The following is a 22388-nucleotide window of genomic DNA, read 5'->3' on the forward strand; positions in this document are numbered from 1 at the left end:
AAAGTTGCCAGTTCAATTCCAGGTTGTGGGCTCGATTACCAGTAGTGGGTGACTCTCACATCAGTTTTTTTTTTCTCTCTCTCTCTCTCTCCCTTCCTTTCTCTCTAAAATTTAATGAAAAAAGAAAGAATAATTATTCCGGCATCAAATGTAAGCTATGACGAATGGTGCTGCTCTTGATGTGGTTGCACCTGATGAGGAAACTAATGTCTCGGAGCTAATAAGAGGCAGTGCTTGGGTCAGTGCTCTTGGCCTCTAGGCCATAGAAGAATCAGACCTTTGCTGTGCATTGGGTCTTTTCAAGGTCTTCATTAGAACTCATCAGCGCTCATCATTGTGGCTATTCTTTCCTGAAGAGAAACATAATTGAAACACTATCACACATTCCTTATTAGCTCTTAACTTATTTATATTTTCCTCTTAGTTGGAGGGCAAGAATTTTATTAAATTACTCTTTAGTTTACTTATTACTTTATCTAATTTCTTCTAATTCTGGGAGTTGTTCTCCATCCCAGAATTCTGGGCTCAAAAGAGATATCTAATGAACTTGCCAAAGAACACAGATAATCACTTGTAGAGTCTAGCGAAGAATTGGAAGGCAGAAAAATATAGTGATTAAAAATGGAAGTAGGTTGCCTGGGTTTCACGCCCTACAGGCTGTGAGCTTTTACACAGCGTATACTTCCTCTCCAAGTCTCCCTTTCCTCATCTGTGTAATTGAGGAAATAAGAGTACCTACTGCATGGAGTCATTTCAAGCCCTACATGAGGCGGGCTCATAATCAGGGCTCAATAATTGGTCTCTATTATTATTTTCATCTAAGTCTTCAGATTTCCAGTGAAGTGTTTGCAAAACATGCTGCCTTGGAAACTCTCTGGCCATGGCTTTGAGGTCTGTCTGCAGTCTGGTAGCAGGACTTCATTGGTGATTTCAAGCTGCCTGTTTGTACATCTAAACATGAAAAAGCCAGGGATCTCCTTGGGCACACCACCAAGCATAGACTCCTCTGCCTTCTTATAAATAAGGGAGCAGTAAAGAAAATGCTTTTAAAATTCAACTTTTATTTTTATTAATGTTCTAAATGTATGTTGCTTTAAAATATCAGTCCCAAAGGCTTTGAATCAAAGTATCAGTCCCTTCCCCATCCCTCCCATCTCTTCATTACTTATTTCCAGAGGCTTCCACTTTCAACCATTTTAGCTTTTTCTTTTTGCATTCACCTCCATACTTTTATGTGATCTTTTTATACTACTATTTCTTGATTTTTAAAAAATTTTAGATATTCTTTTTTGACTTTCTGCTACAGAGAAGATTCAGCTCTTCTATATCCCTCTCCCATGCCCACATATACTTACACACACGCATACACTTAACCTTCACATTTCACTAATGAATATGTATGATTCTGAAATGTTATTCACAGCTAACCCAAGTGTTAAATGATTACATTTCCATGATGCTGTCTTTGAGATTTGATAGTTGATTCTCTGTTTGCATAATCTATATGTCTATCACTAATGCACCCTCAGCCTCACCTTCGGAAGTTGAAATCTCTTCAAAGTGATTAGGTATATTCTATGGATTCTGTTGTCATGAACCCAGTTATGAATAACTGGAATGAAGCAAAGGGAAGGCCAAATAGACACATGCCCAGTAAAGTCTGAGTGACTTTAGGGAAGTTACTTGTCTGTCAGTCACACCTGGGAGCAGGTCATTGGCCAGAGTAGGGGTGGCCACTGCAAGCATGGGAAATTTGAGATATATAATCTTCTAAACAAAGGAGCTCTCTCTCTCTTGCTCTTGGTTCGTGCTCCTGGCTTGTGGGGCTCTCACACTCTGCATTTGCTTACATCGCCCAGACGGTGTGGACCCCACACACAATGTACTGATGGGCTTATAACTAGCTTAATGCTGTATTGGACCCAGCTCCAGAACTGGATCAATAATAAGCCTTGATTTTTAGTACAATCTCATCATTGGCCTATTCTGTTTTTAAGTAATGTCATACATAAAAAAAATTTAAGCATGCATGTTATGTGCGGAACCTGGGAGGAAAATTTAAATGTATAATTGCCATGTATGCAAGATACAAAAATAAACTCATGAATTTAAAAGTATTTGGTGATACACTGTTTATTTTTTTCTCTGTTGAACAGAAAGTTATCTCATGGATGGGTGGTTTCACAACTCTCCTCCTCTTCTCATTGGAGTCCCCCAGACTGGCCTGGGGTAGCAGTAGATTAGAGAGAGGAGCAGGAAAAGGACCAGGCATATGAGTGCTTTATGCTTAGCATGAGGAGAAATATGTCTCTACAATTTGTTCATTTCCTGCAGACTGTGCAATGTTGGGTTTGTTTGGTACTGCAGGTCTGAGAACCATTGGAGTCATCACCAAACTGGACCTTATGGATGAAGGAACGGATGCCAGGGACATTCTAGAGAATAAGCTGCTGCCTCTTCGCAGGGGTAACGTACCGTGTGCCCCCCAGGGATTCCTTTGATGACGTGGCGGAGAAACAATGGGCAGGCCAGTGGGAGGCCTGGTTTTAATGCTGCCTCAGGTGTGAGGAATGGGTTTATGATTAGCTACACTTTTTATGGAATAGACGCATGAAAAATGATCCACGGGGGAAAGTATTCCTTAACAGGAACAAGAAAACAGAAAAAGGGGCGGGGGGTTAGAAGGAAGGGTATAAGTATTCAAAGACTGCATAAATATATACTGTCCTCTTCTAAGTCTGACTTACCTGCTATATGTCAAAACTAAGAAACATACTCTATTTTTTTTTTAAAAAGTTTTAAAAAAATTGATTTTAGAGAGGAAGGAAGAGTGAGAGATAGAAACATTGATAAGAGAGAATCATTGATCGGCTGCCTCCTGCACACCCCCTAATGGGGATCGAGCCCACAACTCAGGCATGTGCCCTGACTGGGAATTGAACCCGGGACCTCTTGGTTCATGGAACGCTCAACCACTGAGACACATCGGCTGAGCAGAAACATACTTTATTAAAATGCACAGAGCTTTTAAGGGTAAAGGACATTATTGTGTTAATGCTAAAATATTGCCATTAGCCAAATCAACCAGCCTTCGTTAAATACTGATGTCTCAAGTTGAGTTTTGAAAAGGGACTCATTCCTCGGGCCTTAATAATTTTGCCTTTTTTTATTCAACCTCTTTGAGAGCCTTGGAATCTCCCCCAAATAAACAACAAAGAGTGCCCCAAACACCATCGGTGTGTGTTCTGTTTCAGGTTACGTGGGGGTGGTGAACAGAAGCCAGAAGGACATCGATGGGAAGAAGGACATCAAGGCCGCCATGCTGGCGGAGAGGAAGTTTTTTCTCTCACACCCGGCTTACAGACATATTGCCGATCGGATGGGGACCCCGCACCTACAGAAGGTCCTTAATCAGGTAAAAACTAATGTGCTTTCAAGCAACAAGAACAATTAAGGAAATATGTAAGTGACTTTTGGAATTCATATTTCTTATTTTTATATTCATTTTTTCTTAACATAAGACATGCAGCTTAAATGATAGGAATTTTAAAAATGAATATAAATATTTAGAGCCACGTTGTTACTATTCTCTTGAATATAATCATCCACCTTAATATTATTGAAAGAACAGCGCTCAAAGCAGAAAGACATACTTATTGAGGAACAGTGAACCAGGGGTATACATTTTAGCACACATTTTTGTAGGTAACCTGTTGAAGGCAGAAGCCAGGGACCCAGCACGGTTAGGCTGGGGCCTAGAGGTAGAGGCACGAGGAAGGACCTGTTTGGGCTGCAGAATGGAGAGGAGGTTCACAGCCGACAGGTACCTCCGAGCTCCACCAGGGTGGGGAGCCGTGTCTCCCGAGAACGTCAGGCACCCCGCGTAGCTCTCCACTCCTTCATTTCCACCACATGGTAACTTAAGGTTTCTTTGGACAAGGTAAGTGATCTGATCATCGATCCCTGCCGGGTGTTGCTAGGCATCCTCATTGGTGACATCAGCTGCATTTGAACAGGCTACACCCGATGGCCCCTGCGAGTAACCCTGAGACATTTCGAGCATCGCCTCCAGCAGTGGAGGAGAGGGTCTGAGCTTCTTCTGACTGCCTGTCTCTACATTCAGTCTCAACTGTGTGTATGATTCCTCCAGTGTTGAGCAATTAGAAAAACAGTGGAGCAAAGCATGGAGGCATGGAACAGACTGACATGCCTCAATGTGGGGTTGGGGGAACGAGAAGAGACAAACCAAAAAATGTACATACTTATATGCATAGCCCATAGACACGGGCAATAGGGTAGCAAAGACCTGGGGGAATAGGTAGGGGCTGGAGGAGGGGGAGTAAAGGGGGGGAGGAATGAGAGAGATCTATAATACTATCAACAATTAAAAATATATTAAAAAAAGAAAAACAGTGAAGGCCAAGCTTTTGTCTCCCGAGCTAATCTTCAACCTCACGAGCTAATCTTCAACCTGTCGTATGCGTGTGTGAGATTTTGTTTTGTTTTATTTAGCAACTCACCAACCACATTCGAGACACCCTGCCAAACTTCAGGAACAAACTGCAGGCCCAGATGCTGTCCATAGAACACGAAGTCGACGCCTACAAGAACTTCAAGCCCGAGGACCCCACCAGGAAGACCAAAGCCCTGCTGCAGTGAGCCCCTCTCCCTCCCTCGCCCCGCCCTACCGTTTCTCCCCTTGGCGTTTGCCTCAGTCTATTATCCGTCATGCTGTTTTCTCGGCGTAACAGAAGCAGCAAGTCAAGTACATGAGGCTTTGTATTGATTATACAGCGAGCCTTGAATCTTTACATTTTCTTGAAGAATAATTGTTCTTACAAATTTAACCCGTTGCTCATCCCCATGCCAGATTTTATGGTGCTTTTATAAATGCATTCAGTAAATAGGTAGTACCGATATGATAACTCCGCAGGGGTGTTTTTGCCCTTAGAATTAGAAGTGGGCAGAGCTTCTGTGGAAAGTGTCACCTGGATTGTCCACCTTCCCTCGGTGTCACTTGTACTTTTTTCCCCCCAATCATTTCATGTGATCCGTGTATATGTTTTCCAGTGGAATGAGAACCAAGGATTCAATAGGAAAGTACATACACATTGAAATTTCTTTATCCTTGTCCTTAATGATTTTAATTAACCCTTTGAACATGCAAACATGAAAGCTGCCAAGTATCTTTTTATTCCTTCACGATCTTCCCATCTTATCCTTGGTTATTAGATTTATCCCTGTGAGGCCTGGGATAGGATGGCGGCGTTGTTAGAGAATGACCAGCTCCTTGTGTGTGTTACCCTGACTCCCTCTCCGGGTCCCTCCCAGCCTCATGTATCCTTTTATCCCTGTTCTGTAACTTGCCTCAGGGCCCTCTCAACCAGAAGACATCCCCCCCCCCATCCCTGCCCCATCCACCTTATATTCCAGGAAATATGAAGTCCATTTCCAAAGATAATGCTCGCCATCTCTCTCTCTCTTTTTTTCCTTCTAAAGATTTTTAGAGAGAAGAAGGAAGAGGGAAGGGAAAGGGAAAGAGAAACATTGATGTGAGAGTGAAACATTGATTGGCTGCCTCCTACTCAGGCATGTGCCATGACCAGGAATCAAACCAGCAACTTTTTGGTGCACGAGACAATGCCCAACCAACTGAGCCGTATCGGCCAGGGTGATGCTCGTCACCGCTTATTGGCCCCTTTCTCCCTCTGCAGTCTTGCAATCAAAATGTCCTTAATTTGGTTTAAAATGCATAATATAATTCCTTTCGTTGTGGGGGGATTTCTTAATGCTCAAATTATTTAGGTAGCATTTTATGTGCTCATCTTATCCACTTAAAAATTATGAGATCATACAGAGGAAATTTTTTCTTGGATTCGGCTCTTTCCTAGTTCATTTTTTTCTTTTTATTCTTGGCTTTGGTTAAGCACCTATAAAAACTCTTCAAGTTACAGAGAAATGAAAGCTATTTCTGTGTAGGTCTTAGGTCATCATCTTTTATTTAAAAACTAGAGGCCTGGTGCACGAATTCATGTACATTGAAAGGAAATTAATTATAAGAAATATTGTAGAGGCTGTGGAGGTTGGCTGGCTTGGGGAGGGACCACAGGAGGGCTCCAGGGTGTGTCCAGCCCATCTTGCCCAGTCTCCATCGGCCAGACCCCAGCAGCAAGCTAACCTACCAGTTGGAGCATCTGCCCTCTGGTGGTCAGTGTGCGTCATAGCGACTGGTCTAGCAGTTGGACACTTAGCATATTAGGCTTTTATATATATAGATGTTTTTATTAATTCCAGAGAGGAAGGGAGAGGGAGAGAGAGAAACATCAATTATGAGAGAGAATCATTGATTGGCTGTCTTCCTATATGCCCCCTATTAGGGGTTGAGCCTGCAATCCAAGCATGTGCCCTTTCTGGGAATTGAACCATGACCTCCTGGTTCATAGATTGAACCTCAACCACTGAGCCACGCTGGCCAGGCTAGGTCATCATCTTAATATCCAACCAAAACTATTGTCCTTGTGAAGACTGGGTCTTGCCTCTGTGACTTCATTGGATTCAGATTACAGACTTTTCCACAGTTAGATTTTTCCCTGAAGATGAGTGATTCAGTTCCTTCCCTTCTCTCCCTGCCCTTTCTCCCTTTTTCCTTTCATTCCTCCCTTTCTGCCTGTCTTCCTTCCTCTCATTTCTGTATATTCTGCTTGGCATCTGGACCTGGGGATTTAAAAGTGGATAAGATTTTTGGCCTCAAGAAGAGGCCACAGTAGAGCAGATGAAACAGACATATAGGAAATTAATCTGATAAATGTGATATCTCTTGTAAGTATAAAATATTAATGGAGCCTAGATGAGGAAGCAGAAGTAGTTACATGGAGCAAAGGTGTGAGTTCACAGAGAAAGGGAATGTGAATGAGACTCTGAAGTAAGGGAGGAGTCTGTCCGGTGAGGATAGTGTGGACTTAGGTGTTTCGTATGCTGGCTACAGTGGCAGGACAGGGAAAGAAGGGCAGGACACACATTTTCTAAACTTTCCCACTGTTTCAGCACATATCATATATTTATACCCTTCTAGGTGTTTAAAGAATTCGATTAGCATTAGCATATGCGTGGATATAGCTATAGCTACATCAAATTATATTCTAGATTTCCTGGCTTAATAATTTGCAGTTACTTTTCATTTATCCATGATTTTGATAAAATATGCTGCAAGTATTAGATGGTTTGGATTTTTTTCCTATTAGGTTTTAAATTTGAAAGTAGTTCCAGCATGATAAAATTAGAGTTTCTAAATCCAGTCATTACCAATACACATGATCATTTTCTCTGATGCTGGGGGCGGGGAAGAGAGTTGCTTGGGAAGGGGACTCAGCTAGAGCCATCGGAACACCCGGTGTGATGTTGTAGGAGCTGTGGTTTGTTTGTTCTCTGTAAAGATTTATTGTTTATCTTGAATTCAAGTATTTTTAAATAGCATTCTATGACTGCAATGAAATGGACAGAATGCATTGAATGGCATAGATATGTAGAATACATTTTAATTAAATGTCTAAAATAAATTGAAAAAACGTGTATTTCAGATCATTACATTTTGAGTGCAAAGTGCAATGCTAACTCTGCCAGTAGGTGCCACTAAGAACACCAGGAAAAGGTTTCTAGGCGATAACCACAGTAAATTGAAATGAGAAATGCAGAGCCTGGTTACTTCAACTGGAATTAACTTCTCTCTCACAATTGCAGGATGGTTCAGCAATTTGCCGTGGACTTTGAGAAGAGAATTGAAGGCTCAGGGGATCAAGTAGATACCCTGGAGCTCTCAGGGGGTGCGAAAATCAATCGCATTTTCCATGAACGCTTTCCTTTTGAGATAGTAAAGGTTTGTACCAAACGTTGCTTTCCCCCGTTGGTTTCACTTCATTTCCACATTCTGTTCTGCATAACTTCATAAAATGTTACGGGGGTAGTATGGGACTAAGGTAGTTCTTGGAACGAAAGCCTTCATAATTAGGTAATGAAATTTAGGAGAGAAATAATTTCTTACTGATGGCCCCAATTTTATTCAATGAGATTTCAAATTATTTCAACAAATACTAATTGAGTCCCTATGACGTCGATTTATTGTCTAATTAATTTAAACATATTTCTTGAGCACCTATTCTAGGTGCCAGTGATTGGGACAGAGACACTGTCTGGTGGGGGAAATAGACAAAGTTAAAGAGATCTCAAGTATGATCATGTAACAGAGAGAGAGAGAGAGAGAGAGAGAGAGAGAGGGAGAGAAAGAGGGTGGCGGAGCCACTTTTGATGGCACATTCAGGCAAGGTGTCTCTGAGTAGGGGACATTGAAAACATGAACACAATGGTGTGAAGAGGTCAGCTGTGAAGATGGGGAGGAGGGGAGAGGGTCGTTCAAGATACGCAGCCCAGGACAAGGCCCTAAAGCAGGCATCTGCAGCAGGTAACGAGCAGATGGGGCTGACCAAGAGAAGGGCGTATAAAATGAATTCAGAGGAAGAAAGTGCCCAGTTAGGATGGATTTGTGACTTGGGAAAATCCAAGGGGCTCAGACTGAATCTGGGGGATGCAAGAAAGAGAACATTCAAGGTGACTCCCGAGGTTTCGGCTTGCACAGCTGCACACGTTACTGCCCGTGAGATGAGGAAAACAGAGGCAAAGCCGAGCTTGTGTGTAAGCATGAATCCTGTTAGGGGCAAGGCACTCAGGAGGCAGCTAAGTGGTTCAGGGACTAGGCTGCTTGCCCCTCGTACAGAGGCGGGTGCTTATGTCTTGGTGTGGGAGGCAGATGGGTAAACAGAGCGTTTCATTAAAATGTGCTAAGGACAGTGGTAAACTTCAGCACAGGGTGCTATGGAAACACAGCCCACAGACAGGAATCCCTGCCCAGAGCCTCAGGAGCCTGGCCTTCAGCGGAGTTTGGAAGGATGAGCAGCTAGTTAAGCAGGAGGAGGTGAGGGAGGGGAAGAGTTTTCCAGACAGAAAGGGAGGCCTGGTGAAGGCTGAGCTGTGCAGCCACAGGGTGTGGGGAGGGAACAAAGCAATTCATTGTTGTGTGGCACCAAGTGCAGGGGAAATGGACAGCGAGGCTGGAGAGGCCAGATCTCAGGAGTCAGGCCGAACCACATGCTCTCTGGATGCCCTTCCAGGTCTAAGCTCCATGCTGCTCTGATCGTACTTCCCCATCCATCCCAGGTTGAGTCCCTAGACCTTCTGGGAAATTCTCATACAGCAATCTGTCTGTGTTGGATTGGCAAAATATTATGTATTTCCTCTGACAAAGAGGCCTTGAGCTCCGGTGGTTAAAATGGCCATCTCAGCACAGCCGGACCGCTATTGCACGTCCGGTGACACCCTTATTCGTGTATTCGTCTGTGAGGACATTTCCTACATTTAGCAAGAGGGTGAAAAATTATAGATTTCAAATGAGTGGCCAGATTTACGTCCAGAAGGCACCTTTGACACACGGCACTCCTATCTGAAACGGAGTTAAAATCAGCTGCGCTGGAAATAAAACTCCCAGAAACCCCTCATGTTCTCTGTTGCCTTGAACTTTATATAAACAGATGTTTTGACCATCTGGGTTTAAGTTAGGGAAGACATGAGCATCCACTTATTAACAGTGAAGTCAAGCTATTCTCATTCTTTAATATTCAATAGTATTATTAGTCAACGGAATTAAGTGTCCTAACTGTGGCTCATCCTGCATCTGCAGATGGAGTTCAACGAGAAGGAACTGCGCAGAGAAATAAGCTACGCAATCAAAAACATACATGGTATCAGGCAAGTGATTCCCATTTTCCCTGTCCTCCACTCCGGCTACTAGAAGAAGAAGAAGGTTTATAAACAGCTAGCGAAGTAGCCTTTTCACCATCTGAGCCGAGCAGAGCACGGAGGTGGGAGGAAGAAGTAGGAAATCCTGGTTTGGGTTCAATGGTTAATTCCCGGGATCGCCATTCTCGGTCTTTTTCAATTAGAAAAACAGAAACACGTCTGCACTCCCAGCCCTGCGAGCTGGAGCCGGGACCCTTGTTCTCCAGAGCCTTCCTCTCAGGGAGGGAGGCCTGACATGCTCATAAGTCATCGTTACTTACCCGGAGACAGGGCGGATTGCTTTTGGCTGGGGTTGTGGAGCAAGATTGGGAAAGATTAATGAAGGTGGTAACTTTTGAGTCGAACCTTGTCTGTTTAGAGGACAGGAATGATTTCAGCTGGCAAAGGGGTGCTGTGTGTGTGTGTCTGTATCTGTGTGATGTCTCTCTCTCTCTCTCTCTCTCTCTCTCTCTCTCTCTCTGTGTGTATGTGGATGGGGTAGGGAGCAATGCAATGAGAATGAGAGGCTGGAGCGTGTTGGGGCTGGAGGATGAAAGGGCTTGAAGTGCCAGGACCAGTGCCAGGCAGAGGTGGTGCCGTGCAGCCCACGGAGCCAGGGGTCGCACACGTTGACTGCAGTTAGGAACGTAGGCCGGAGAGCAGAGGACGGGAGGCTGGGAGTGGCCCTGGTGCCCGAACTTACCCTTGTATAACGTGCATTTACTTTCTTTAAAGAACTTAGAGGGGAAAAAACAATTTAAAACACATTGCTTGAGTTCATGTCCGGAAGGCTAAACAAAATGTAATGGAGCATATGTTAAATTGAGATGTCCTGAAGTCAGGCTGATAAAACTTAGGTTGCCCACTTCGTGGATTATCCTATAGGCGGGAAGCGCCCCCTGTCTATAGGCAGTGGTATCTCAGCTTTAACAGAGCGTGCTGCGTGCATCCACGTGCCGTGTGTCCACATGCCGAGCATCCACGGCCTCTGCGCCCACGTCCCCTGCGCCCACGTGCTCTGCATACACTGCTCTGCACCTACTGCCCTGCGTCTGTGTGCCCTGCGCCCACGTGCTCTGCATACACGTGCTCTGCGCCTACAGCCCTGTGTCCACGTGCTCTGCACCTACTGCCCTGAGTTTGTGTGCCCTGCGCCCACATGCTCTGCATACACGTGCTCTGCGCCTACAGCCCTGTGTCCACGTGCTCTGCATACACGTGCTCTGCGCCTACAGCCCTGTGTCCACGTGCTCTGCATACACGTGCTCTGCACCTACTGCCCTGAGTCTGTGTGCCCTGCGCCCACGTGCTCTGCATATACGTGCTCTGCGCCTACAGCCCTGTGTCCACGTGCTCTGCATACACGTGCTCTGCGCCTACAGCCCTGTGTCCACGTGCTCTGCATACACGTGCTCTGCGCCTACAGCCCTGCGCCCATGTGCCCTGCGCCCACGATCCCTGTGTCCATGTGCCCTGCGCCCATGAGCCCTGCCCACACAGGGCCAAATGGAGACTCCTTGGGGAACAGAACCTGAGAGGGCAAAGCCTGACCGTCAGTGTGAATGTGATGAGTGATTTTCCAAAGGAGTTGTGACATTTGAATTAGCTATTGTTTTAAAATGGAGACAGTCTCTGCAAGTCTCAAATAGTGCGAGTACATAGCATTCACCAAGTGAGAAAGGGGAACATCTATACCCAAACCCGGTCCCTCTCGCCTCCGCAGGCCCCCCCTTGTGCGCGGTCCCTGTCCGTGCGCTGGCCCTCTCCCGCCGTCCTGAGAGCATCTGCAGTGGAGCTGGGCCCTGCTCCTTAGCGGGCGCAGCTCGTGTTTCAGCATGTCTGTCAGGTCACAGATTTGGGGTCACAAAATATTTCTACTTAGCACTTCACTTGGCTTTTAAAACTCCTTATGAGTAACATTTTTGTGGACTGTAACTGCCAAAGCTCAGCGACTCCGTGATGTAGATTTCCGATGTCAGTGCGCAGCCACAGAAGAGACTGGTGATTGCGATTATTCTGGAGTTAGTTTGCCTAGAACCATGGTCGGCAAACTGCGGGTCGCCAGCCACATGCAGCTCTTTGGCCCCTTGAGTGTGGCTCTTCCTAAGCCTTAGGAGTACCCTAATTACGTTAATAACAATGTACCTACCTATATAGTTTAAGTTTAAAAAATTTGGCTCTCAAAAGAAATTTCAATCGTTGTACTGTTGATATTTGGCTCTGTTGACTAATGAGTTTGCCGACCACTGGCCTAGAAGATGGCGCTGCCCTGTATCTGAGACATCCTAAGGGCATGCCGACCTAGGCCCTAACGTACACGTGTGAAAAGCGTTGTGCCTAGTGGATTCTGTTGGATATTCCAATAGCAGAAACCTCCCTTGCCCACTGAGGACCAGATGGCTCCTTCTCCGCCTGTACATGCTGAGAACCAGCGATGAGCAAGCGTGGGAGACAGTCCTTGTGGGACGAACACAGTCAGTGTGATCGTGACACTTCCTACCGGTGTAGCCAGGGGACTCAGCATGTGCCCCGATCCCTGCTGGGAGAGTCGGGTGTTGGGGTTCAGAGGAAGAAGGCCCGGCTGGCAGTAGGACCAGGGCAGGCGCTGTAGGAAGTGGTCTCATGACCCAGGCTGTGCAGTGCGGGCGGGATGTGGACGTGCTCAAATTGCGGGGATTCCGAAGCGACTGTCACAAGACGAAGGCAGAAATCTAAACTGAGCGTGTGAGTGTGTTTGTGCAAAGGCAGAGGGCCCCGTGTGGTGGGAACATAGGGTGCACGGGAGGCTGGAGGAAAATAAAAGGAAGGGTAGGGTCAGATGGGGAAATTTTTTTTAAAATATATATTTTATTGATTTTTTACAGAGAGGAAGGGAGAGGGATAGAGAGTTAGAAACATCGATGAGAGAGAAACATCCATCAGCCGCCTCCTGCACATCTCCGACTGGGGACGTGCCCACAACCAAGATACATGCCCTTGTCCGGAATCGAACCTGGGACCTTTCAATCCACAGGCCGACGCTCTATCCACTGAGCCAAACTGGTCAGGGCAGGGAAAATTTTTATGTCAGACTGAGCAGTGTGGATTTTATCCCATATCTGAGGTGGAGAATTACAGTTCCAATCTGCTGTGATTTCTACAGTTAGAAATAGAGGTGAACAGAGAGTAGATGATTAGGAGGGATGGAGAGTAAAGCTGGTTAAGGGAGCGTTAAAAGCAATTTCCCGAAGGAGACATCATAGAGTTGAGTGTTGCAGGGAGAGGCGTTAAGGCGGGAGAGGTGCGAAGAGGAAGGGAAGAGGGTTTAGGAACAGGGAGTCAAGAGCTGCCGGTCTTTGAGGATGGCCCGTGCTCAGGGTCCGGGTTCCCTCATTGACTCTTTGTTTAAATATGAATAAGAACTTTCTTTTTTTTTTTTTTTTTTTTTTTAATATATTTTATTGATTTTTTACAGAGAGGAAGGGAGAGAGATAGATAGTTAGAAACATCGATCAGCTGCTTCTTGCACATCTCCTACTGGGGATGTGCCCGCAACCCAGGTACATGCCCTTGACCGGAATCGAACCTGGGACCTTTCAGTCCGCAGGCCGACGCTCTATCCACTGAGCCAAACTGGTTTGGCTTTATGAATAAGAACTTTCTATGAAACACACACACATCTGCTTTCCTGGACTCCTGCACAGCACAGGGAAAGCATTGTTCCGATACCAATTTGAATGGACTCTAGCCAAACGAAAAAGGCACTTGCTATTTCGTTGGTTTTTTTTTTTTTTATTGTTTGTAAACTCACCATTTCAACATCCTGGTCCCAGGTTAGTTCAACTTAACTGCTTTCTTTTTCCTCCAGTTCCCCTCCCACCTCAGACTGGGACCCACTGCACTCATTATAGCGAAATTTCTCAGTAGTGTCAACTGTCTCAGGGCTCAAAAATGAGGACCATTTCCTGCTTCATGGAGGGCAAGAGAGGATTGCCTTTGGAGTACTTTAGAAAGAGAAATGTCAATTTAGAACATTTCCATTGTAGCATTCCTTTAAAAAGCTGTGAGACTGTGAAATGAGACAAATTAATGAGAAGGCCAGATGATATGCCATATAAACACTTTGGGATCTATTTTTAGGTAATGTTAATCATCTATAGAACAGAATGTATTATGAAATATTAGTATTAAAGTTATTACAAATAATACTGTGGCTAGAATAAATCACTCTGTAACTTTTAAACTAGGTATTCACGCTTTCTTTAAGTGGCCTGTCAATCAAAACATTTTCAAATGAGTACTGGATATTATTACTCATTTAAAAAAAATCTAACATGCGGCTCTCTTTCTCACACTCAGGACAGGGCTGTTTACTCCAGACATGGCGTTTGAAGCAATAGTCAAAAAACAAATTGTGAAGCTGAAAGGGCCTTCCTTGAAGAGTGTAGATCTGGTAATGCAAGAATTAATCAACACCGTCAAGAAGTGTACCAAAAAAGTAAGCTTGAATTACTGACCTTTCCAACAAGTTTCTGTTTGGTTTACCCCTCTCTCCCACCCTGTGGCATGCCTCCCTTTGCCTGACTCCCTCCCCTCTTTTGTTAGAGAAGGTGGTGTGTTTGCTCAAGGGGAAGGTTGTGAAAAGTACTGAGTGGGATTTGATCTCCTGGTAGATGGCATATTGTCTTCTATCATCCATTCCACATAGGTTGCTTAAGCAGGTCAACATCACTTTGGAAGAACAAGGTGTATGCCCTAAACTAATTTTCCTTTGGTGTATACCATAGATGAGGGTAATTGTTAGGGGAAGGGAATCATTGGTATTGTGAAGGGAATTAAGGAAAGTTTCCTAAATTTACATGAATTCCACTTGAACCTGGACATTCTGGGAAGGGGCAGAGTGGTCTAAGAGCTTAGCCTTGGGAACCTCGATTCAAATCTTGGCTTTGCTACTCACCTCTGTGTGACCTTGAATCCCTAGAGGTTTATAATTTCTCTGAAATGGGGATGATGAGAGTAAGTATAATACTACCTTAGTGCAGATTAAACAAGATGATGCCTGAGAACCATGGGCCCTTAATGCATTAACTACAGTAACTGCTCAGTCAATGGTGGCTAATCTATTAATGGCCATTACTACCTATAACACCTATTGAACCGGGGGACTCCTCACTGAGGAACTTGGCAGAAGTGTGCTGGATTCCACCCATTCCATGAGGACGGGAAAGGAGGGCCCTGTACTGGAAAATGCAGGAAGGAGGTGAGTGATGTTTGGGGTGGGTAGACCTAGCCCCATTGCCATTAACACTGGTACTTTGATCATTTCTTGAAAGAATAGATACTTCTAGTTTGTTAGTTTTGTTGCTTTCCCCTTTCTCTATGGTACTATGAGTAACCTCTCTGGAAATCAATGGGGAGCAGAAGAAAGAATGAGAGAGACAGATAATGTGACTGAAGATGAATTTTGGTCCCCAGTGACTGGCAGAACAACTCAGATGAAGAATAGACATAAGTGGTGAAAGAGGAAAGCAGGCTGAAGTCCTAGACATCAGTGCAAAAAAAAAGCAAAGGCATTCCATGACCAGTGTGGGGGGCCAGAAGAGGCTCCGGAGCTGCAGACCGGCTCCAGGCCTCTTCCAGTTCTTCCACTAGGTTCCTTCCAGCCTAGTCTCTGTTCTCCAGAGTAAGCCATGGAAGCAAAGGGATTGAGGAAAGGGAAAGCATGCACCTGGGGGAGAAAAAACAAGTCTATACCAGCTCTCCATTTGGGAACCTGAAGCCAGTTAATAAATAATACTCCCCGTCCCCTGTCCTTGCCTACCCCTCAAAATGCACGTAGTCTTGTCTCCTGACGAGTTAAAGCTCTCTTCATTGGCCTCCTCTGCCCTGACTTAGGGAGTTAACCAATGCTGTTAACTCCATCAGACACCCAGCCTGTCTCCCTCAGCACAGAGCTCTTCAGCCAAAGGCTCCTCCGGGTGCCCAGGCAATGCTGCCCCACCAGCTAAGCTGGCCTCTTTCTGAGGGCCCCTTGTGTTGCGGCCGTCCTCAAAGCTGTTTTTAGCTAGTTGTAGTTCTTATATATACTATGTAGTTTAAATGAAGAGTAAGTAAAGTGATCAGGTGCAGAAAAAAACCAAGTTTTGTTCCTCTGAAAACTCAGCTTTGGAGAAACTTGATAAAAGATTAGCTACGTAAGCTTTGCCATCGCCCGGGTCTAGGTGGGACAAAGTTAAAAGACATGGGGGAGTCGTACAAACCTAGATGGGCTCTGCGTTCAGCTTCTCCCTCCACTTTGAAGAAAGCAAACTTGTAGATTACGGATGTGGTTTATGGGAGACAGAAGACGCATAGCTCCTCTCAGCAGATCCATATGCTGGGAACGGGCCTTGGCCTTACATCAGAAGGTTGGCACATGTGTGCACATTTATGTTTTGAGTTATAGAAAGTGTTTACGGTATGTATGAATCATTTTTTTTTTTATCATTTCCAATTGCATCCAATTTACTGGAAAAGCAGCAGTCGGTCCCGATGGCATGGGATGAGACAGCTTGTTCTGGACACTTGGTTTCTGTCCTTTGCTGTCCACCCTTTGAGCCGCCCTTTCCATTATGTTCTCTGTATCAGTGGTGATTGTGTATTTGTACTGTCTTCTCAAAATATTTTACAGTTTGTCTTAAATGAAACCTCACTTTTCCCCTGAGATTACTGTTTACCTTACAGCTCTCTTCACTGAAGAGCATTTATTGGCCCAAACCCAAAGGATCTAGGGCCCAGATCATTTGTCACTTGCCTACTTCTCCTTGTGTGGCTTCCAAAGACTGTGCATTAACTTTCCTGTAAAGTCTCCCATAAGGTCCTTTGGCCTCTGTTTTCTTCCAACCTACCCGTCTCCTCCTGGTTTTATTTTCTTTTTTGACCATTATTACCAGTCCGTGTCCAATCAGAAGAGAGTTGAAACCACAGCGTGATTGTTAAAAAAAATACATATTTTTATTGATTTCAGAGAGGAAGGGAGGGGGAGAGATAGGAACATTAATGATGAGAGAGAATCGTTGATTGGCTGCCTCCTGCACCCCCCTACTGGAGATCGAGCCCACAACCCAGGCTGGAATCAAACCTGGGACCCTTCAGTCTGCAGGCCGACGCTCTATCCACTGAGCCAAACCAGCCAGGGCGACCACACTGTGATTTGATAACAAAAAAAAAACCTATCTACTGCCCTATTCCTCTCCTTTTCTTCATGACCAGCCTTCTTGGAGAAAAAGTAGTTTATGCTTACTCTCTTTACTCCCTCATCTCCAGTTAGTTCCTTAACCCTCTGAAATTTGACTTCTACCCTCCTACCACTCTGCTGAAATAATTATAGTCAAGTCTCCTTCCATCACCATTTTCCCCCCTTTACTCTCTCCCACCTCCCCCACCCCACTTTCCCTCTGGTATAATCGCCATACTATTGTCTGTATATATGAATTTTTCTTTTATAAGTACCTTTTTAAAAAAGAGCTGTGTCTTTTATCTTCTTACCCCTGGCACCTATCCCAATGACTAATCGTACATCAGAGGCCTTCTACAAATACTTATTAACAATTTAGATGTTCAAAGGAGAACCTGCTGCTAAAGAAACCTGTGCTTTGTTTTTAAAGAATATTTTTATCATTCTTTTTAAAATGAAAATTTGGACAGGTTTTCTTTCAAATACCTATTCTTTGCCTTGTTCCTCATTTTGATGTTCTTGTTGTTTGGCCTTATTATATCTATCTTCAAGTTCTTTTACTTCAGAACTGGTCTTATTAAAATCTTTTGCAAAGCAAAATAACTCCAATTAAAGTTGAGAATTCCACTTGACCCCTTTGCACATGAGCCACAGAAAGGTGACCATACAATTTCTCACCTAACACAGTTCAGTTCTGAAATTGAAAGGTGGGCTATTAACACTTTCCCTGGAATAATAGGCGTGAACTATAATAAGACTCCCCTGGTAAGTCTAACGTATAGTTGCCCTAGCTGTATTGTGACTTTATATGTAAAACAACAGTATTTTCATGTTCAGGTCCTCATGGTGCATGACTTCTGTGTAAAATATTTAATTTCTCTTTCTTAAGCCACGTAAGCAAACATCAGTGGAAAACATGGGAATTGTGTGTGCTCAAATAACAAAGCACAGAGCTAGATTCTAACTTGCACTTCCTCTGGGCTGTTCCTCACTGTTGTCTTTGGGAGGATAGGGCGGGAACATTCGAGCTTTATGAGCTGTCTGGCTTCCCTCCAGGAACATCTCCACTTTGGACTTTTCTGGGCATCTGCTTCCAGCTGCTCTTCTTACCTCCTCTCCTCTAGAGCATCATCACAGGGTGCTAAGGTTCTTTTCAGGAAATACTGAGAGGAACATCTTGTTTTTTCAACCAGAGTTTAGCAACTGTGCCATTTATTGGCCTCTTGGGAAACCACATTCTTGGATCTCCATCAGACCAATTAATTGATTTTTTTTTTTTCACTGCTGAGAAAAAAGAAAAAAAGCTTTGCAATGAAATAAGAAAGATACCTTAGTTGTTTGTTAGAAATACAGAGAAAATTTTCATTAAAAACGTCTGTGAGAAGAGATGCTGGGTTTTGTGGCATGTTAGGTGAGTAAATATCTGGCCTGAATACCCACAACTAACTAAACGTTGACTCCGAAGTCCTGGCTGTGGCTTTCAGAGGCCTCCAATGACCTTGCGCCTTTCCATCTCTGAGCTTCTCCCACTCTCCCCTCCCCTCCGTCCACTCCAGCTATGCTGGGTTCCTTGTTTCTTCAACAGGTCAAGGGGACATGATAGCAGGGTCTTTGCACTTCTCATTCCCAGGGTGGGAAATCCTCTGCCTCAAGATATCTGCACAGCTCATACCCTTGCTTCCTTTCAGTTTCTGCTCAAATGCCAACCAATCACAGTCTTTCTCTCACTGTTCTATTTACAGTAGTGTGCGTGCATGTGCACACACACACACACACACACACACACACACACATCACTGCTCATCTACTAACCAAACTTTGTTTTCCTTTGTGGCACGCATGACCACATGAGTTTTACAATATATGCCTGTTGTTGTTTTGGTGGTGGTGGAGGAGGACAATTCAGAGACTTGAGAGTGTAAGCTCCATAACTTAGCAACTTGGTTTGCTAAGCTAACCACTCTGTTTCCAGCCCCTTAAACAGCCAGGTTTTCAACAATAACCATTGAATGAATAATCCAAAGAATAAACGAATCACATCTCATTGACTCAGCAGGTGATGATTGGCTGAAGCCGCCACTTGGTTAACTTTCCATGAAAGGTTGTAGGATGAAGGAGAAGAGTGACACAGCATGCTGTTCAAATAGGGTTTTCTCTTAGGTCCGGATAGATCTACTATGGTTTTGACTCTGTGGAAAAAGACTGGCATTTCACCTCCTCTAACAGCTGCCCAGTCACACAGACAGGGTTGTGCTCTGTGTATAGTAGATGCCTCAAGTAATAGGTCATGGTACTCAGGTTTCAAATCAGGCTGATTATTAAAGAACAAACCTTTTATTGGGTATTATAGGGAATTCAAGCCAGGGATTTGGCTTTTAAGGGGTAGGAACAGCACCTTTTTGATGTTGGTGTTGCCTGTTTTTTAAACCCTTTTTAAAAATTGAGATGTAATTGGAATGTAGCACTGTATTAGTTTTAGATGTATAATAATAATGATATGATACTCAAATACATCATGAAATGATCCTCACAATAGGTCTAGTTAAGATTCATCACCACACATAGTTACAAAACTTCTTTCTTCTTGAGATGAGAAATTTTAGGTCCTTCTCTCTTAGCAACTTTTATATGTACCATACAGTATTATTAACTACTAGAGGCTTGGTGCATGAATTCATACACATTGAAAGAAAATTAATTAGAAGAAATATTTTAATATCATTATTTGCCCTTTCTCTATAATAGAAGTGTCAACCAAATTCACGATTGACAATGACAGATCAAAACACACACGTGCAATTGGCGCCAGCTAGAACTTTATATGTATTGTACATGCATGAGTCAACTTAGCCTTTTTTAAACTTTTTTTTTTAATTGATTTTTTTCAGAGAGGAAGGGAGAGATATAGAGAGTTAGAAACATCGATGAGAGAGAAACATCGATCAGCTGCCTCTTGTACGTCTCCTACTGGGGATATGCCCGCAACCAAGGTACATGCCCTTGACCGGAATCGAACCTGGGACCTTTCAGTCCGCAGGCTGACGCTCTATCCACTGAGCCAAACCGGTTTTGGCAACTTAGCCTTTTTTTATAGAGAGAATAAACTTGCTTAATTAGACCTGTTTTCTGATTTAGCTAAACTTTTTCCAGCTCAGTGAAGCACCCCAACTTCTCTTTCAGGTAATTGTCAGCAACACAGCAGTAAATATCAATACAAAGCAGATTATTATTGTAGATCACACAGGGAGAACAAAGGGTAAAATATTTAACTGCAGCAGTGTTTGACTATATTCTGCGCAGTGAGAAAACCCGAAGTCATTTTCAAGGTCCACCATTTCTTACTTCTTTTCAGTCGGGTCAAGTTTCTAAGCTTCCTAAATCTCCATTTTCTGGCTAATGAAAAGAAAATAGGATTCCACCGAGTCTCCTATCTACCTACTACAGGACTTCTGTTAGGCTCAAATGAGATGAGGCACGGGAAAAGGCTTTACAGACATTTGGTTAAAGTGTAAAATGTTTCCACCCGGCTATAAAACAAGTCATGTTACTGGGCTGAAGAAACTCCAAGGAGGCTAGTTGCTAGGGACAGAAGTTGGGTGTTGCTATGTGACATCATTACCTGGCACCCACAGCCCCAGTTTCTGGGCTGGACTGAGCTGTGGGCTGCATTTTGCACCATGGGGTCTTGGCAGCATTGGCTGCGATTTGGTGGGGTGTCACTCTGGGGTGGTGGTGGGGCCTGTATCCCACTTGGGGGAAGCCAAGTGTTGCTTTGTGGATGCCAGGTCCGCGGTGCTGTTTCTCTGCAAATGGCCAGTGTGCATCACGGCAGCTCCTGTGTTGAGTGTTTGCCCCTGATGGTCAGTGCACATCATAGCGACTGGTTGGATGATCAGACACTTAGCATATTAGCCTTTTATATATATAGTCAACATAGTGTATATTACGTCCCCAGGATTTATTTATTTTGTAACTGGAATCTTGTACCTTTGACTCCCTTTACCCATTTGCCCACCCCAACCCTTCCTGGACTCTGATAACCACCAATATGTTCTCTGTATCTATGAGCTTGGTCTTTCTGTCTGTTTCTGATTTATAAGTAAGATCATACAATATTTGTCTTTCTCTTGTCTGACTTATTTCACTTAACATAATGTCCTCAAGGCCCATCCATAATGTGGGAAATGGCAAGATTTCCTTCTTTTTTATGGCTGACTAATATTCCAGTAATCTCATTTTTTAATCCCACAAATCATTAAAGGATTTATGATCTTTGTAAATAATTCTTAATTTATAATTTACCTTTACTCTGCTTTTCCTTTTACTTTCTGTTTTGATTTTTCTTTTAATATGTCTACCAGAGATAAACTTGGAAAGAGATGAAAACCTGTTTATTATCTTTGGGTATTATTTTGATATAGTGTCATCCCCACTCTGACCTCCTGTTTGGGTACTTTCTGAATTACTTAGCAAGGTTATGTCTCTTCTGAATACCTTTTAGTTTTACTTCGCCCCAGCTTGACCTGTTGGTTTTATTCCTTAGCATTTGCTAAGTAACATGAGTTTTCGTGTCTCTGCTTAAAGAAATGGTATGTGAGGTATATGATGGATGCACATATCGACATACCACATGTGATCTTCCTGTATATACCTCATCATTTCTTCCACCAATTGGCGAAAATATTTGACCTTTAGAGATTTAGGATTTGTCTACATGGAAAAGGAGGGCTAACAGTATTGTTTCCTCTTTGATTGCTTTCCCCAAGGCCACGGAATGGGACCTGGCTTCTCCATTCTATCAGCTTCGCTTAGGTCTTCTGAGACTTCCCGTATGCCACTCCTGAAATATAGAACACTCAATAACATATTTTCCTAATTACCCCTGCATAATTTCTCAACCTCTTTATAATAGAATTGTTTCTCATCTTTGATCACCTTTGTAAATGCTTCTGTTTTTTCCTTTTTTAAAATAACAAATTTGTTGTGCCCAGGTAAGCACTTTTTTCATCTCCTGAATAAATACAACATTATGTTATATATAGCTAAAGGATTACTAGGGATTTGGGGGCAGGTTTTAATAGACAGAAATGGAATAAAATTATTGTGTACTTTTAGGAGCAGTAAAATCATTATTGCTGTTCTGTTTGTAGTGAGTGGCTAACACTGGAAAGTTTATAGCTTTTTGATCAAAACAGAGCCCATATCTGTAGTTCAGCCAAGCCAATCAACTCAAGTCATGTGCATAAAAAACGTTTTGTTCTGGTTTTAGTTTATTTTCTCAGTGATGTGTGCTATGGAACTATGAACAGATGGCTACCTAATGACCTGAGTCTTTGCTTAAGGCATCGAACTGGTTACTCTTGAAGGT

General features: G+C 43.6%; 1 protein-coding gene across 8 annotated transcripts in view; it reads left to right on the forward strand.

The window, feature by feature from the left end:
* DNM3 (dynamin 3) overlaps positions 1-22388 on the forward strand; it is a 379551-nt gene that overhangs the window by 98244 nt on the left and 258919 nt on the right. For all 8 annotated transcript variants that reach the window (XM_070395789.1, XM_070395787.1, XM_070395791.1 and 5 more), the window contains 6 exons: positions 2368-2466; positions 3255-3415; positions 4513-4655; positions 7738-7873; positions 9728-9795; positions 14164-14302. In XM_070395789.1, the coding sequence (XP_070251890.1) occupies positions 2368-2466; positions 3255-3415; positions 4513-4655; positions 7738-7873; positions 9728-9795; positions 14164-14302 (746 nt within the window). The remainder of the gene's footprint in view (positions 1-2367; positions 2467-3254; positions 3416-4512; positions 4656-7737; positions 7874-9727; positions 9796-14163; positions 14303-22388) is intronic.

This window comes from Myotis yumanensis, unplaced genomic scaffold (assembly GCF_028538775.1).
Source record: "Myotis yumanensis isolate MYYU_CA2020_CCGP unplaced genomic scaffold, mMyoYum1.0.hap1 SCAF_17, whole genome shotgun sequence".
NCBI classification, from domain to species: Eukaryota; Metazoa; Chordata; class Mammalia; order Chiroptera; family Vespertilionidae; genus Myotis; species Myotis yumanensis.